Source organism: Saccopteryx leptura, chromosome 6 (assembly GCF_036850995.1).
Source record: "Saccopteryx leptura isolate mSacLep1 chromosome 6, mSacLep1_pri_phased_curated, whole genome shotgun sequence".
NCBI classification, from domain to species: Eukaryota; Metazoa; Chordata; class Mammalia; order Chiroptera; family Emballonuridae; genus Saccopteryx; species Saccopteryx leptura.
The window spans coordinates 36,550,900-36,566,653 of NC_089508.1; the positions used below are offsets into that span (position 1 = coordinate 36,550,900).

At 42.6% G+C, this 15,754-nt stretch overlaps 1 protein-coding gene across 5 annotated transcripts in view; it reads right to left on the reverse strand.

Moving 5' to 3' along the window:
* The window catches only part of SYNE2 (spectrin repeat containing nuclear envelope protein 2), a 350,331-nt gene that overhangs the window by 68,833 nt on the left and 265,744 nt on the right, over window positions 1-15,754 (reverse strand). For all 5 annotated transcript variants that reach the window (XM_066342067.1, XM_066342066.1, XM_066342065.1 and 2 more), the window contains 9 exons: window positions 13,987-14,118; window positions 12,250-12,402; window positions 11,907-12,113; window positions 10,185-10,286; window positions 9,156-9,275; window positions 8,801-9,001; window positions 6,473-6,646; window positions 4,657-4,788; window positions 550-746 (listed from right to left, as the gene is read on the reverse strand). In XM_066342067.1, the coding sequence (XP_066198164.1) occupies window positions 550-746; window positions 4,657-4,788; window positions 6,473-6,646; window positions 8,801-9,001; window positions 9,156-9,275; window positions 10,185-10,286; window positions 11,907-12,113; window positions 12,250-12,402; window positions 13,987-14,118 (1,418 nt within the window). The remainder of the gene's footprint in view (window positions 1-549; window positions 747-4,656; window positions 4,789-6,472; window positions 6,647-8,800; window positions 9,002-9,155; window positions 9,276-10,184; window positions 10,287-11,906; window positions 12,114-12,249; window positions 12,403-13,986; window positions 14,119-15,754) is intronic.

Below are 15,754 nucleotides of genomic sequence, written 5' to 3' on the forward strand. Positions count from 1 at the left end.
TACGAAAAGAAAAGAGTGACTGGCTAGATGCCAACAAATTTAACTGATAGATGAGAATACCAAAGCGAAGTGCTACCCCTCTTGTAACTTTTAAACTTCTTTAGGTTCAGACAGCCCCCTAAGAGGCTGGGATAAGAATGAGGTTTAAACATTCTATGTTCTCTATTTTCCTCAGGGGGTTCAACATTCTATCAGCTAAGAAGAAAAATAAGTCTCTGAAGAACTCAAAAACTTACTCAAACTATGCTGTTAGCTAAAATTATTTAGTTTCTTTAGAATTTTAAAACTTTCGGAAGAGGAAAGAGCAACATTGGGGTATACAGGTAATGTGTATAATCTACAATTCCTAGCTCCCACAGGACTGATCCTAACCGAGTCTAGCATCGGAGACTCTAGGTCCCACGTAGCCCAGAAGAGAGACTCCACTGCCTCGGATTGTCAGAGAGAAACTACAACAGGGGGCCGCCTGGGAAATCCGGGGCACCGAGAGTCCCCGAGGTCGTTTTCCACAGTAAACTCTGATGCCAGTCCATCGCTAAGGAAACATACCTGAGCAGGTGCTTGAGAAGCGTTTGCAGTCTGTGGAGTTCATGGTCAATTTTTTTGTTAAGGGACAACCACTGATCTTCCAGTTTTGCGATCTGGCCCTCCAATTCAGGACAGCTCACAGATGCCACCAGCTGTTTGCCTTCGCTCAGAGTCTGATAAAGCCGGGCATGCTTCGCATCAATGTTTCCTTTCATTTGCTAATAAAAGTCAAGTCACAGAATGAATTATTTTGAAATGTCGAAATGAAACCAACCAATCTCACAAATACTTTGTTGGGGACCAACAAAATCAACAGGGTTTTCAGAGTTATTTCTTGGGGACAGAGAGGTGTGGGGAACTGGCCGCTGCCCAACCCCCGACTCCGCTTGCAAAAAGCTAAGTCCTTGCCCACACCTCCGTGTTAGCTATGGTGCTCTCCTTCCCTCAGGGTCCCCGGAAGGAAAATCTGGCTTCTTTGTATATGTTAAGTATTAGTGGGGTTTTTTTTTGCACTTGGTGGAATTCTTGAGTTGCCTTGGAAACTGTAATCAGAAAAGTCATTGATTCGCTAATTTCCACTCTGCCCTGTAAATTAAGGAGGATGCCTTTTCTGGGGGCGGCCAAGTTTCTCTCTGCTAGGGTGGTATTTTCTGCTAGCAGTAATTGCAAAGCCCTCCCGAACCCGTCTTTTATATTTTTTAATTCTTCAAGTCTATTTTCTTAATTCTGCACCGTTCCTGCTCGGGACCTGAATATACTCGTCGTGACTGGCCGCGGCAATACTTCAATGAAAACCCTACAGTCAAGTCTGGGGAAGAAACAGGACCACTTTTCTAACCCTCAAGACCCTTGCAGTCCGGCTGGACAAACAGGATTAATGATTTATCGATCACCTTTCACAATGACTTTCTGACTAGTGTATTTCTACTGCACAGGTTCAGCTCTATAGACTTAGACGTGTGAACAGAAAAAAATTCACGGATTTAGATTTAATAGGTAATTCCTCCACCTAAAAACAAACAAACAAACAAAAATACTGGCAGTCTACTGGGCATATTTAGCTTGCAGAGAAGTTTTGTGTGCTCTGAAGTTTATTTTGAAAATCAGAAAGTTTACATAGAAATTAGGATATCCTGTGTGTGACTCTTGGAAAACTAGAAGATCTAGCCGCAGGGTCTGCGTTCCCGTGGGGCAGAGACCGGCGGAAACCAAGCAGCATCAGCCTCCAGCGGAAGAGCCTGCTCTCTCTAGCTCACTCGGCCCTCAGTCGCCACCACCCGTTGGCTGGAGAGCGCTCATCGCCCCTTATACCTGTCCCCCTGCCTGGACCTGTATGCATTTTATACTGCAGCCTAGCTAAGAAGGGAAGCAACAAGAAATATTTCTTAATTATCCTTTAGACCCAAAGAGTAGGAGAAAATTCACTTCCAAAGTCTTCTAAATGTAATGATTCAGCGGGGAGAAAAGAAGAGGACTTCAGGAGAATAAACTAAAGCAGGCAGCGCATCTTTAATGAAACTTCATGTAAAGCAATATAAAATTCTTCACAACTGTGCATACACTGACTCCCTAAAGAGACCTCTACCTCTGTCCTAAGGCAGTTACTCTCCATGGCTGGGTTCAGCTCATGACACTGATCTGACAGCTATTTAAATTTAATCTTTAAAAATAAATTATAATCAAAATAGAACTTTGGACATTTTCCAAACAACTTAAGCCTTTTTAAAACTTACCAAAAATTTGACTTCCAATTGTCCTTCCCATCACTACCATTTGCGACCCCCTACCCTCTGCCCCAGTCTGTAGACTAGAATAAAATGTATAATATTGTTGTTGTTTTTTATAAAAAGATTCTAATAATTTTCTAAGCCTTCAATGTGAGACACTTCATCTTTAGAGAATCTCTGAGAAATATTTTTGTTAAGTGAGAAGAGACAGACAGACCCCCGCATGCACCCCAGCTGGGATTCATGCAGCAACCTCCATCTGGGGCTGATGCTCAAATCAACCAAGCTATCCTTAGTGCCTGAGGCCGATCCTCGAACCAACTAAGCTATCCTCCACACCTGGGGCCAATGCTTGAACCAATCAAGCCACTGGCTGCAAGAGAGACAGATGGGGGAGAGAGAGGGGTAGAGAAGCAGATGGTCACTTCTCCTGTGTGCCCCGACTGGGGATCAAACTCGGGACGTCTGCATGTCAAGCTGATGCTCTATCCACTGAGCAAATTGGCTAGGGCCTCTGGGAGGTTTTAATTTCCCCATTTTATATATGGAATCAGAATACTTTGGTCACTTGGCCCACGACATTCTGAGTCAGAGTCTGAACACAGGTCTGCTTTGACTCCAGAGCCCAGGCTGCTGACACCTGTGCTCCACACCCCACAAACATCCAGTGATAGGGATATAAACCTCTCTCTGATGCACAAGACTGAGAATGACCTTGAGAAATCTGTAAGTGAGATGGTTTTACAAGATAGCTGACTTCTCGTAGTCTGGCGAATTTATGTAAATGTCTTAGAACAATTATCTCATTTTTAATAGAATCACAGGTTACATTTGAAGGGATACAGTTATTTTTGGGGAAAATAATCAGGCTTATATTACTTTGGCTAATATCAACTGTTTCTTAATTGAATAAAGTTTACAATGCTGTTTTCAGCTGCATTCTTTCAGCTGGTCAAGCGATCCCCTCTGTATCCTTAGGCTAACAATGCATTAAAATGGCAGCTTCCTGCCTCCACAGGATGGAGATCCACCTTAGAGTCACACTCAGTAAAATAAGATAGCAAAGAGATCAATTGTAGCTTTCCAGATATTTATAGAGAATATAACACCAGCGTTCCAATCTCTGGAAAATGTTGCTTATAGGAGCCTACGTGCCCCTGAGGAATGGCAGGGCCCCGACAGGGAGTTAACGCTTTCATTTGCCGTCCAGTCTGTTTAGGCAACAAACCTCCCCTTTTTTTTTTTTTTGTATTTTTCTGAAGCTGGAAACGGGGAGAGACAGTCAGACAGACTCCCGCATGTGCCCTACTGGGATCCACCCGGCACGCCCACCAGGGGTGACGCTCTCCCCACCAGGGGGCGATGCTCTGCCCCTCTGGGGCGATGCTCTGCCATGACCAGAGCCACTCCAGCGCCTGGGGCAGAGGTCAAGGAGCCATCCCCAGCGCACGGGCCATCTTTGCTCCAATGGAGCCTTGGCTGCGGGAGGGGAAGAGAGAGACAGAGAGGAAGGAGGGGGGGGTGGAGAAGCAAATGGGCGCTTCTCCTATGTGCCCTGGCCGGGAATCGAACCCGGGTCCCATGCACGCCAGGCCGACGCTCTACCACTGAGCCAACCGGCCAGGGCTCAAACCTGCTTTTGAAGTTTGCAAATTGATATCTGAAAACTACTCTAGCCGGACAATTTAGAGTCTCATTACTTACACTCTCAAGTTAAAACCTGAGAAAATTTTAAAAACTCCTGTTCATCTTGGTCACATTCTCAGTACCACTAAAAAATCATTTTAAGGTTTTATCTTTTCTGTGGCATCGAAATCTGAGACATAGAGGCTTTGATTATAATACTAGAAGTTACACAAGGAAAAAAATTTTTAAGTTTGCAGTCTTCTTAGGGTGCTTGTAGCAGGTAATAGATTATTGTCTGGATCGGAGGCTACATCTAATCAGAGCTTCACCGCAGTAATAAAACTAAATACATGTTTAGAGGCTCATAGTTTACAAAGTTCCTACGTTAGCTCATTTCCACAACCACTGAAATCCACCTTTTTAGACAGGTAGAACTAGCACGATTATCTATATTCTAAGATAAAGGAACTGAGGCTTAGAGACCAGAAAAGTACCATAAGGAAAGTGAAAACCAGGACTCAGACCAAGCTCCTTGACCCCAAGCCAAACGTGTGGTTATCCTGAGGAGCGCATGATCAGATCTAGTTCCCCGAATATGCCTGCCAGTGATTTGTGTGATAAACAGTATTTCATTTCAATTCAAATCATTCACTTCAAAAGCAAGCAATTTAACAAAACATACACACACACTCTCTCTCTCTCTCTCTCTCTCTCTCTCTCTCTCTCTTTCTCTGCACAGACCATGCCTTTGAGAACTTAAATGGAAGCAAAGTACCTGGTAGAAGGAAATCCTTTCCGCTACTCTTTCCTCTGTTTCTTCCACCAAATTCACAGAGGGCAATGTAGATACAAGAATTTCCAGATCCTTCTCAAGAGATGCATAGTTTTCATCAAATTTCTCCCATTTCTGGAGAATCAAGAACATCAAACCAATAGGATCCCTTTTAATTAATTCCAATGACAAAATCATAAAAAATAAAAATGAACTCTGAGATGGTACATAGAATTCAAGCACAGATTCTAGGGGTTTCTGAGAGATATAACCAGAGTAAGAGCTCTGTGTCTAATGGAAAATAGCTCCATTGCTTCTGTGGGCCTTTTTAAAAATCCAGTTGGCATGAGTGTTTTATGCTCATCTTATCAAATTGATGGGGGGGCTAAAATGATTAAGTTACAGCAATCTGAGTGCTCAGCACACCCCTCGGCGGAGCCAGTGGAGCTGTAGAGAGCCTCTCTCTTACTTGCAAAGGCAAAGGGCTAACTTTTACAGCCCTTCTCAACAGAAGCTCCCATGAGGCTGCTTCCTCCCTCCCTGCTCCAATCCCCCGTCGTCCACAGAACATTACTCGACCACGGTGCTTAAAGCATCGCTTCCCTGTTTGAGGTGGTGGGCGGGTTTATACGTCATTGGGGGAGTGGTGAAGCCTGAATCTTGCCTTTTCTTGGCTCTGTCCATTTCCATAGAAGCGCACTGCTAGGGTCTCAGCACACTACAGAGCCGACTTAATAGGCACTAAATATTATCTCCTGGAAAAATAACCACCTTGCTAATTCTCAGATCAATCGAAATAGTGGGTGACTTGGCTATTAAGGTCACTCACTAGGATCCTTAAGTCTTATTTTTTTTAAGTGAAAGGAGGAGAGATACAGAGATAGACTCCCACATGCACCCAGACCGGATCTACCCAGCAACCCCAGTCTGGGGCTGATGCTCAAATCAACCGAGCTAACCTCAGCACCTGAGGCCAATGCTCAGACCAACTGAGCTATCCTTTGCACCCAGGGCTGATGTTTGAACCAATCAAGCCACTGGCTGTGAGAGAGGAAGAGAAAGAGAGATGGGGGAGAAGGAAGGGAAGAGAAGCAAATGGTCACTTCTAAAGTGTGCCCCGACTGGGGATCAAACCCGGGACCATCAACACACTGGGCTGACACTTTATCCACTAAGCCAATTGGCCAGGACCCTGAGGTCTTATTTTTGATATCATGAAATATTACTATAAATATCCATTTGACATACTAACTAGAAAATTTTGATAGCACAAAATAACACCATTATCATGTCACATTATACAGTTAAAAACTTCCTTGCTTTTTGTTTAGTTCCTGTAGGCGCTAACATCACTAAGTTGAAAAAGTTAAAGGGGGAAATATTAAAATTGAAAAAGAGCTTCATGGATGCTTAATTTTTTTCTTTGAATTGGGACAAGAGTGCCCTGAAGTCACTTCAGCAACAGAAAGAGCACCTGAGTCTGTCCTCTTCAGGAAGTAGTTTCTGAACTACTGACTGTTTCATCCCAATGATCTTATTCCAGATCTGGATGTACTTTCAAGTGTGTTTATTTGCACTACACAAGCCTAGAAAGCAGAACAATGCTGTGCCACCCCCAATTTACATAAAAGAAACCTCAGCGAATATTTCACTCAGGGAGTAGTGGTCAGAACTAGAACAGGGTTCCACATTCCTTGTTGTTTAGTTCCCATTTAATTCCTCCTTAATGACATCTAGATACTTGCTTTTGACATCTGGAGGTGGTGGTTGAAAATACAGAATTCTCAGCTTAAGCACAAAGTTTATGTAACCCAAATACCTGCAACAATCCCTGCAGCTTTATTCCATACTGGTGTGACTTTTCTTCCAGTGATTTAACTTCTTTTACTTGTTCTGCCCAAAATGTCTCTTTCTTTTGTAGTACAGAAGGAAGCATTTTGTTGGAGTATGTTTGGATTAACAGCATGTCAGCTACAAGCTTCTGGAAAAAAAGCTGTAATATAGAGAAGGTTTTAATCTTTCTTTCTGCATTGTGAAAATTTTAAAAACCAAGTTACTTTAACATTTTATACTGTTATTTGCTTTTTTAATCCAAAATCTCAGGACAGCCATATAGTGTCAACCACATGAGAAAAAAAAATTTGTGTATCCCTTAAGTCTGTAAACATTAATGACATTTTAACAAATAATAAAGAAAAATCATCCTAAGAAGTCCTTTCCACAAAACTGTTCATGTTAAAGGCAACCATTATTAATTATTTAATTTCAATTTCCAGTGAGATTTTCCTAAATCAGTTATTCTAAGGTTTAAGAAACTTGACAAAAAATTAGATAATGACATGGCTGGTTAATTTTAAAGATCATTAAATTATATGGATAGATGTGTTAGCCCAAAGAGCTGACATATTAACAGTCAGGCTTCCTAAACTCTTGACTCTTAATTGCTACTCAATAAAATGGCTAAATAAAGGGACTTTGTTGAGGGGGGTCTTTTGAGATCCTGGTACATAAAAACTGCCAGAATGGCACTTTAAGAGCCTTTAAAGGGGGAAGCTTTCCTTCATGTGGTTCTTCTCCCTTTACATCTGCTGTTCTCACTGTTGGGAGGAACCTCTATGTCAGGGGTCCCCAAACTATGGCCCACTGGCCGCATGCGGCCCCCTGAGGCCATTTATCCGGCCCCCGCCGCACTTCGGAAGAGGCACCTCTTTCATTGGTGGTAAGCGAGAGGAGCATAGTTCCCATTGAAATACTGGTCAGTTTGTTGATTTAAATTTACTTGTTCTTTATTTTAAATATTGTATTTGTTCCCATTTTGTTTTTTTTTACTTTAAAATAAGATATGTACAGTGTGCATAGGGATTTGTTCATAGTATTTTTTATAGTCTGGCCCTCCAACGGTCTGAGGGACAGTGAACTGGCCCCCTGTGAAAAAAGTTTGGGGACCCCTGCTCTATGTGAAGCCCTTCTGATCTCTCAGAGCCCTGGTCGGCAAACTGTGGCTTGCGAGCCAGCCACATGTGGCTCTCTGGCCCCTCGAGTGTGGCTCCTCCACAAAATACCACGTGCGGGCGCTACCTCGATAAGGAGTGTACCTACCTATATAGTTTTAAGTTTAGAAAATTTGGCTCTCAAAAGAAATTTCAATCGTTGTACTGTTGATATTTGGCTCTGCTGACTAATGAGTTTGCTGACTACTGCCTTAGAAGATACATGCAGGGTTATAAAGCAGCTAGCAAGCACAGGGCCCATCAATGGATATCATTTTCTCCTCTTCCCCTCCTTCCTTTCTACATATTTACCTTTGAATTTCTTAGACTAAGGTCTCCTTATTGAAGGTCTTGACTTACCGTATTTCTCCATGTATAAGATGTACTATTTTTCAAAAAATTTTGGATCTAAAAACTGGGTGCATCTTATACAGGGGTTGTATGTAATTTTTTTTTTTTACTTGCACTTCCCGCTTTTTTGTGCGGATGAGGATTTATATGAATTTTATGATGAATAAAACTTGAGTTCAATAACTTTATGTGATACTTTTTTCTTTCTTTCAAATTTTAGGCCCCAAAGTTAAAGTGCGTTTTATACAAGGAAGCGTCCCATACATGGGGAAATATGGCAAGCTTGTGGAAGGTAGGAACCACATCTTACAGAGTTTTTATTATCCGCACTTAAATCAATGCATCTTTTGTTGGTGATTATAAGGTTTTGTTTAATCAGAAGAACGGAAAACTAAAGGTTTATCATAACATTACACTAGATATACATTTATAAACTCCAACAGATATTTCTTTTTATCTCAGTTCTCAGAAAGCCTTTTCTAACCTCCTGAATTAAATTTTCTCTATTAAATGCTCTCAAAGCTTGTATCCCAATTTTAATTCTAAATCTGTCTGAATGAGTCCTTGATACATGTCTTCTCAATCAACTGAAAGCTCCATAAACGTCAGGAACTGCGTCAGCTTTCATTTACCATCATATTCTGAGGTTTAGCAGGGCTCCTGGTACACAGTAAGCATTTTAAGAGATATTTGTTAAAAGAATGAATGAACGAGGCATATTTCACCGAAGAAAAAAAATGGATGCTTTTTGTTCACACTCAGAAAAACTTCATCCATGAAAAGGCGATTCTACCCACGTGTCTTACCTTGTGATTCTGTATGTGAGCCTGTAAAGCAGCTTTACTTTTGGTTTGCTGTGAGTGGTCATGGGCAAGCTTTTCCTTTCCGATATTCACCAGTTCCTCCACGCCTTGCAGCAAAGCATCCTGCTGGCTCTCAGCGGTGCGAGGGCTGCTGAGTTCTGAGTACCTGGTTCTCAGGATACCCCACATACTGTCAAGGACATCCTGAAAAGAAAGAGCAGGTATGCCCGAACATTTTCATCCAACCATGAAAATAATCCAAATTCCCTTGGCAGTGTGTGTGTGTGTGGGGGTCTTACTCCTTATAAATAATCATAATAATTCATTGCTTGAATGTTTCCTGTCTGAACACACCCACCTCTAATTTGTAAACCTCTTGGAGTAAAGCATAAGGTAAACGAAGCCTCTCCCCTTCGGCTCTGAGCTTTGCTACTTGGCTCTCCGAGTTCTGCAGCTCCGCCGTATACGCATCTGCTTTCTAAAGAGACAAGGCAAGAAAGCAAAACCCTTTAAACAGGCTAGGGAAGTGTACGTATTCATTTAACAGTTAAACAATAAAGAGTTAAGGGAAAATGAAGGTCCCGCTTTTCCTCTCACACCTCCAGCTCTCCCCAGAGATCGACAGTCGACAGTCTGTTCCCAATGCGTCCTAATCACGGGCCAGCCGGGGTACAAGCCACATCCTCGTGCTCACTGAACCGCATCACTCTGTTCTGCAGTGCGCACCGCTCCCTTATCGGGTCCTCAGCACCTCCTCTAAGCAGTACAAACATATCTGGCTCCTTTTAAACGGACACTTGGTTTGCCATTGTAAGGCTGTGCACCACATTCCTAACAGTCTACTCTTAATAGACTGGTGGGCTACTTAAGAGTTTTAATTCAAGCCATGCTCGCGGTTCATCCTTGAATATTTACATACACATTTATCTGTATGCACTTATTTTCCTTCAGATAACTGCATCCCCGCACCCAGGGCAGTGCCTGAACACAGCAGGTCCTCGATTAGTACGTGCGGAATAAATAAATGAAATGGAACTGCTTCTGGATCGAAGAGTATTTACACCGAAGATTCTGATATAGTTTAGTCCTCTGATCCCTAATGAGCACTCCTACCAAAAGAGTGCGGTGCATTCCCCAACACTGCACAGACTTATTATAACTTTAACAGTTGACAGATGACAATGGTTTTTTTTTATTGTTTTGACTTACACTTCATGAAGTACTATTTAAGAGATGCTTCTTAAGGACAACATAAATATTTCCATTTTTATTTGTTTATTTAAGCCTTGCCGCTGCTTACCAACGGAAGTGGTTCAGAAGCACAGCTTAAACACAAGACCCTTTGGTCCAAGGTTCAATCAGTTTGAATTATTCTGACTTGATTTACCTGCAGCTGTTCTTCCATACTTTGGCCACTAATTTCATTCAAAGACTGTTGTAAAGATGTTTTATTATTAATAAGTTGATCATATAATCGCTTTATTTCATGCTGTACAAAAAAATAAATGCAAGACACAGTGAGAATTTCATTCAGGCCTTCAATACCTTTTTAAAAAAACTTTAGTTGTCCTTCTAATTTTTGTGCCATCAGAAATTTCTAACATATTCCAAACTAGAGAAATCCTTCCATCACCACGATCCATCTCTAATAATTATTCACATGTCGCTGGTCGTCTCTGTACTTACTCTCCCTGGAGCTTTCTTGACTGTATATAACCTCTCTTCCCTCAGATTATTTTTGAAGCAAATCCCAGATATCATAGTTTTTCATCAGTATATGTTTCAGTATGTATCTCTAAAAGATAAAGGTCCTCCCTTTAAAAATACCACAGATCGGCCCTGGCCGGTTGGCTCAGCAGTAGAGCGTCGGCCTGGTGTGCGGGGACCCGGGTTCGATTCCCGGCCAGGGCACACAGGAGAAGCGCCCATTTGCTTCTCCACCCCCACCCCCTCCTTCCTCTCTGTCTCTCTCTTCCCCTCCCGCAGCCAGGGCTCCATTGGAGCAAAGATGGCCCGGGCGCTGGGGATGGCTCCTTGGCCTCTACCCCAGGCGCTGGAGTGGCTCTGGTCGCCCCGGAGGGGCGGAGCATCATCCCTGGTGGGCATGCCGGGTGGATCCCGGTCCAGCGCATGCGGGAGTCTGTCTGACTGTCTCTCCCCGTTTCCAGCTTCAGAAAAAGAAAAAAAAATTGTAAAAAAAAAAATTAAAAATAAAATAAAATAAAATAAAATAAAAATACCACAGATCAATAATAATTCCTTAGTAATATTAATAGTCCCAGACCAGGTTCACATTTCTTAATTGCAAGTGTGTGTACACACACACACACACACACACACACACACACACTCACACACACTGGTTTATTTGAACTGGGATCTAAATGAGGTCCAACAGGTTGCAATGGATTAACAGGTGTCCTAAAGCTCCTATAATCTGCAGGCTCCCCACCGATCCCTTTTTTCTGTTCCTTGGGTTTTGTGGGAGCTGTGAGAAAACGGGTCATTTACTCTGCACAGCATCCCACTGTCTGGATTGTGCTGACTGCACTCCCGCTATGCTACTTAACATGTCCTCCTTCCCTTGTGTCTATTTTACTTAAATTCTAGAGGCTTTATCAGATTAAGGATTGACCTTCTGGCCAAGACCTCTTTGTAAGTGGTGTTGTGTTTCATCTTTTTATTAGATTATTTTAGTAGCTTCCTAACTTATCTACCAGCCTCAAGTCTCTCCTCCAATCCATGTTAGACAACCACCAGGTAAGTCTACCTAGAATGTACACAAACTCTCGTTTCTTTGCTCAGAAACTTGAATGACTCCCTCTTACCTAGCAATCCTCTCACACGACACTCACTGAGTGGCTGAATGCAAGGGAGGAAAAACAGTACTTTTGTTCAAAATAAACTCACACCCGAAACTTTGGAAAGGTCCTGGCTTTTGATTATTGGTCAGCCACCACGATCAGCAAAACTAAAAGACCTTCACAAAAAGAAAGCCTCACCGCAATTCCTATTCACAAATGCCACTGGGAAGAGGAGTTACTGGAAATTAGGGGTCCAAGCTGTAACCTACAGCAGTGCCAACCTAGTCCAGTGCCAAGAGCCGTACCTGGTAACTGCGGTTATAGTCGAGGCCAGCTTTCAGGGACTTGCTTCTGGTCGCCGCGGCAGCCTGCGTGTGCCCCAGGTACACTTGGAGGTTATCAAAACATTCAGGGAAGCTGGTGTTCCTGCCAGGCAGAGTCATGGCTTTCAAAAGATCACCCTTCTTGTCACTCAGAGCTAAGTAAAGTTTTTTCAGCTCGAGAGCCAGTCTCTACAAAGTGGAGAGGCAGGAAGACACAGGGAATGAGCTCGGAGCTTAAGAGGCCTTAGCTCTGGCTGCCACAGTGGGCGGACTGCGGTAGCGGTAACGGTGACGGCCGGCACACGGGCTTGCCACGGTTCCCTACCTCGTAGTATGCCTGCTGGGCACAGCCCTCCTCTCTGAAGAGCCCAGGTGTCTGCAGCATCTCCTCCACGCTGCCAAGGCACTCCGTGAGGGTCCGAAATAGGTCGAATAATTTTCTATCCAAAGGTACGTATGTTTCTTCTGTGGTGTTTTCCTGAATCAAGAGGAGAAAAGAAAGAATAAACATCATGAAGATGCCTTGCCTTTCTCCACCCACATTCTCCTTGGTGTCTGTTCCAGTTTACAACTTATGTTATACTTCCTTATAATTAGTCACCCCAAACACTTCGTCAGGGAGGTGGCAGAATAAATGAATACATTTAAGAGGGTAATTCTGAGAGAAGCAAGTTGAAGACACTTGGTGCGTGGGGCCCTCCGGGTGGAAGTGTGGTCCCAGAGAAACCACACTACTCTGCTTCCCCCTGCTCCTGCCTGCCACGTTCTAATGTGGGGTTAAGGAAGTCAGGTATGTGATTTTCAACCTTTTTTTTTCATGGCACAAACACACACTAATTACTAAGGTCAGTGCCCCTGACTAAATACAACCATTTTCATCTCATGGCACAAATAAATTAGTTACTAAGGAAGAAGAGGTCAGGGCCCCTTTTTCTTTAGTAATTAGTTTATGAGTGCATGAGAAACAAAGGTTGAAAATCACTGAAGTTGAAGGGGGTTGATTAGAGTGAGGTATAATATCTTAAAGACACGGAGAGTACAGCATGGTGACTACGATTAATAATACTGTATTGCATATTTGAAAGTTGCTGAAAGAGTAGACCTTAAAAGTTCTCATCACACGAAAAAAAAAACCTGTAACTATGTTTAGGGGTGGATGTTAATTAGACTTATTGCGGTCAGCATTTCACAACAGACACAAATATTGAATCACTATGTTGTACAGCTGAAACTAATGTCAATTATATGGCTATTAAAAACAGACAGGGATGGGTAGCATCTTCTCAATCTGTTGAGAATATGTCCCGACACTATCGACAGTTTGGGCTAAAATAAACTTGTAAAAATCTCAAAAAATCTAAAAAAAACCCCACAAAAAAACAGACAGGGATGGGCTGTGAAGCAGGGGGAGTTAGGGGCGTCATGTCGGGGCTGATTAGAAGAATTATGGCCACCCTTAGATGTGGAACTCCGGGGGGGGGGGTGCCTTAGGTTGTGCAGTTATGCCCTGGCGAGTCGAAGAGCCACAGGTGTGTTTTAGCACAAGCTGTTGGAACCACCTCTTTTTTTTTTTTGCCCATGATCACTTTGAAGTTTTGACCAGTTACAAATGATTTAGGAGCTTGCTAAAGCTAGTCATCACCCCAATTTGAGCTCTGTTTCCTACCATCATCTCTGATGGGTACCTACATCACCCAACCACACGTCTCGGCGTTAAGCGGACTCAAGGCTGGAAACCTTGCCTGTCCTCCCCTCTCCCTCTTCACCCTTCCGATCCCAGAGCACCGCTGCAGCCGGTGCTCACCAGTCACGATCCTGCTCCTGCTAATCCTGGGCCCCGGTTCAGAAGCCTTCGCACTTGGTGCTCCAAGGGGGCCTCTACTACATTTATCAAAGTGGGCAAGAGAGACAGATACATTCTGTTTGGAATTCTAAGACCCATTCCATTCTGTGTATAATCATTTGTCTGTAGAGAAAATTATGACCAATGTACAATACTGTATCTCCCTTTTTGTTGTTGTTGTTACTGCAATGAGAAAAATATGTAACATGCAGCTGCTACCTGTGTCTCAAGATGATTCGCCTCTTGCCGCAGGTCTTCAAGTTGAGTGGTGTAAGCTTTCAGTTCTTCAGTTGTTGGGAATCTAAAGTTGTACACGCTCACACTGGGCAGAATGCTCGTATCGGTGGCAACCTATTATAAAAACGGAAGCACTATTACAGACCATTTAAAATATTGCTGATATTAATGTAAAACAGCACAAATGAAAAATTCGTTCATGAAAAGTGTAAAAAAATAACTGGGAGTGTGGTCACTTCTAGACATGTGACCATGGCACCTAAACTACAGTTTTTCCTTTTTAAAATGGAAACACTGTTTTTTTCCTCAAGTGTAACAGGCAAGGCTGTTGTGATCGCATGAAATAGTGAACAAAATAAACTACATAAACTGTAATATAAATACAAGGTTATACAATACAATCATTCATAAAAAAGTATAGTAGCATGAATTGAGTACTGGCCTGATGTTGGATCTCAGGAAAAGTGTGGATGATTACAAAAAAAGAAAGAAAAAAAAATTTGCATGTTATCTTGGAAAATTAGCATTCTAACTTCCAAGTTACCTTCTTGGGTTTTAAGAAAAAATTTTAAATATTTTGGACAGCTGGAAAAGTTACAATAGGCTTTAGTTAAATATTTGAGATACTTTACTTAGACATTGAGATAGCACAACAGAGAAGAATAAACCATCATTTGAAAAATAAGAGTAAAACCACTAATCTTTCAATGTAGTAGCAATGCTAATCATGCTTCCAGACCGGCTGTTTCACTTCCCATTTGCTAGTAAACTCCCGGTATATAGACAACCCTTTAAATAAAAAATACTTTTCTCAGAGACAGAGTTGCATCTTGATTTTGTTATTGAAAAGTTAAGTACTGAAAATGAGCTGTGACTTCAGAAGGGAGAATGATTCAGAGTTACTTTCTCAAATTGGAAAACTGACTTCAAAGAGACAGGGTGGGGTGACAGATGACTGTCCTTGGGAAAGAACTAGCGATGGTGTCCTAGTCTTGGAAAGAGAACTACGTACATGTGTGTATAATGGGAGAAAACAAGCCCTATAAACAAGTCTGATTCAACTTGTCCAATAAGGTTCTCTGCAAAATAGAAGAGGCTGGAAGGCTCCCGCCAGACTGGGGGATGGGGAAATCATGGGTAACCTCTGCCTGGGAGTCGGGAGTGCAGTGGTGAAGATAGAAGCTTGATGGGTGAGATCAATAATGCTATCCTGGTCACAGGGCTCCCTGTTTAGAGAGAAACCCAGCAGTAGTGGGCACAGGATAAACATTGTACAACCAGGAATGGCAATGATAAGGTGTGTTGCAGGAAATACCAACTGACAGCAGCTACCGTTTGGCACAGGGACCGGCATATTGTAGATTCCAAATAATCTTTTGATGAGTGAATGACACTCATATAGCGCTGTATCATTTTTAAAAGTGTTCCCTACATATATTATCCACCCCTTTTATAAGATGTGGAGAGATGTCCGAACCTGTAGAGAATTGTTATCAGTTTCAGCAAAATTGACAACAATTGCTGGAAAACAAAATCTCACTGGATTGAGAAAAGGCTCTGGAGAAAGGCAGGTTTACAGCTGATCTTGTACATTAGAATTAGAGGAGGAGACGTACTGGGGGCTGCATGACACCCACTGGTGGTAGGTCAGGGAGGCAGGAGAGAGCCCGACGGGGAGATCCGAGATTGGATGAAGAGTGGGAAAAGAGTCGGATACTTCTTTTACATCAATGGGTAGAGGATCATTAGC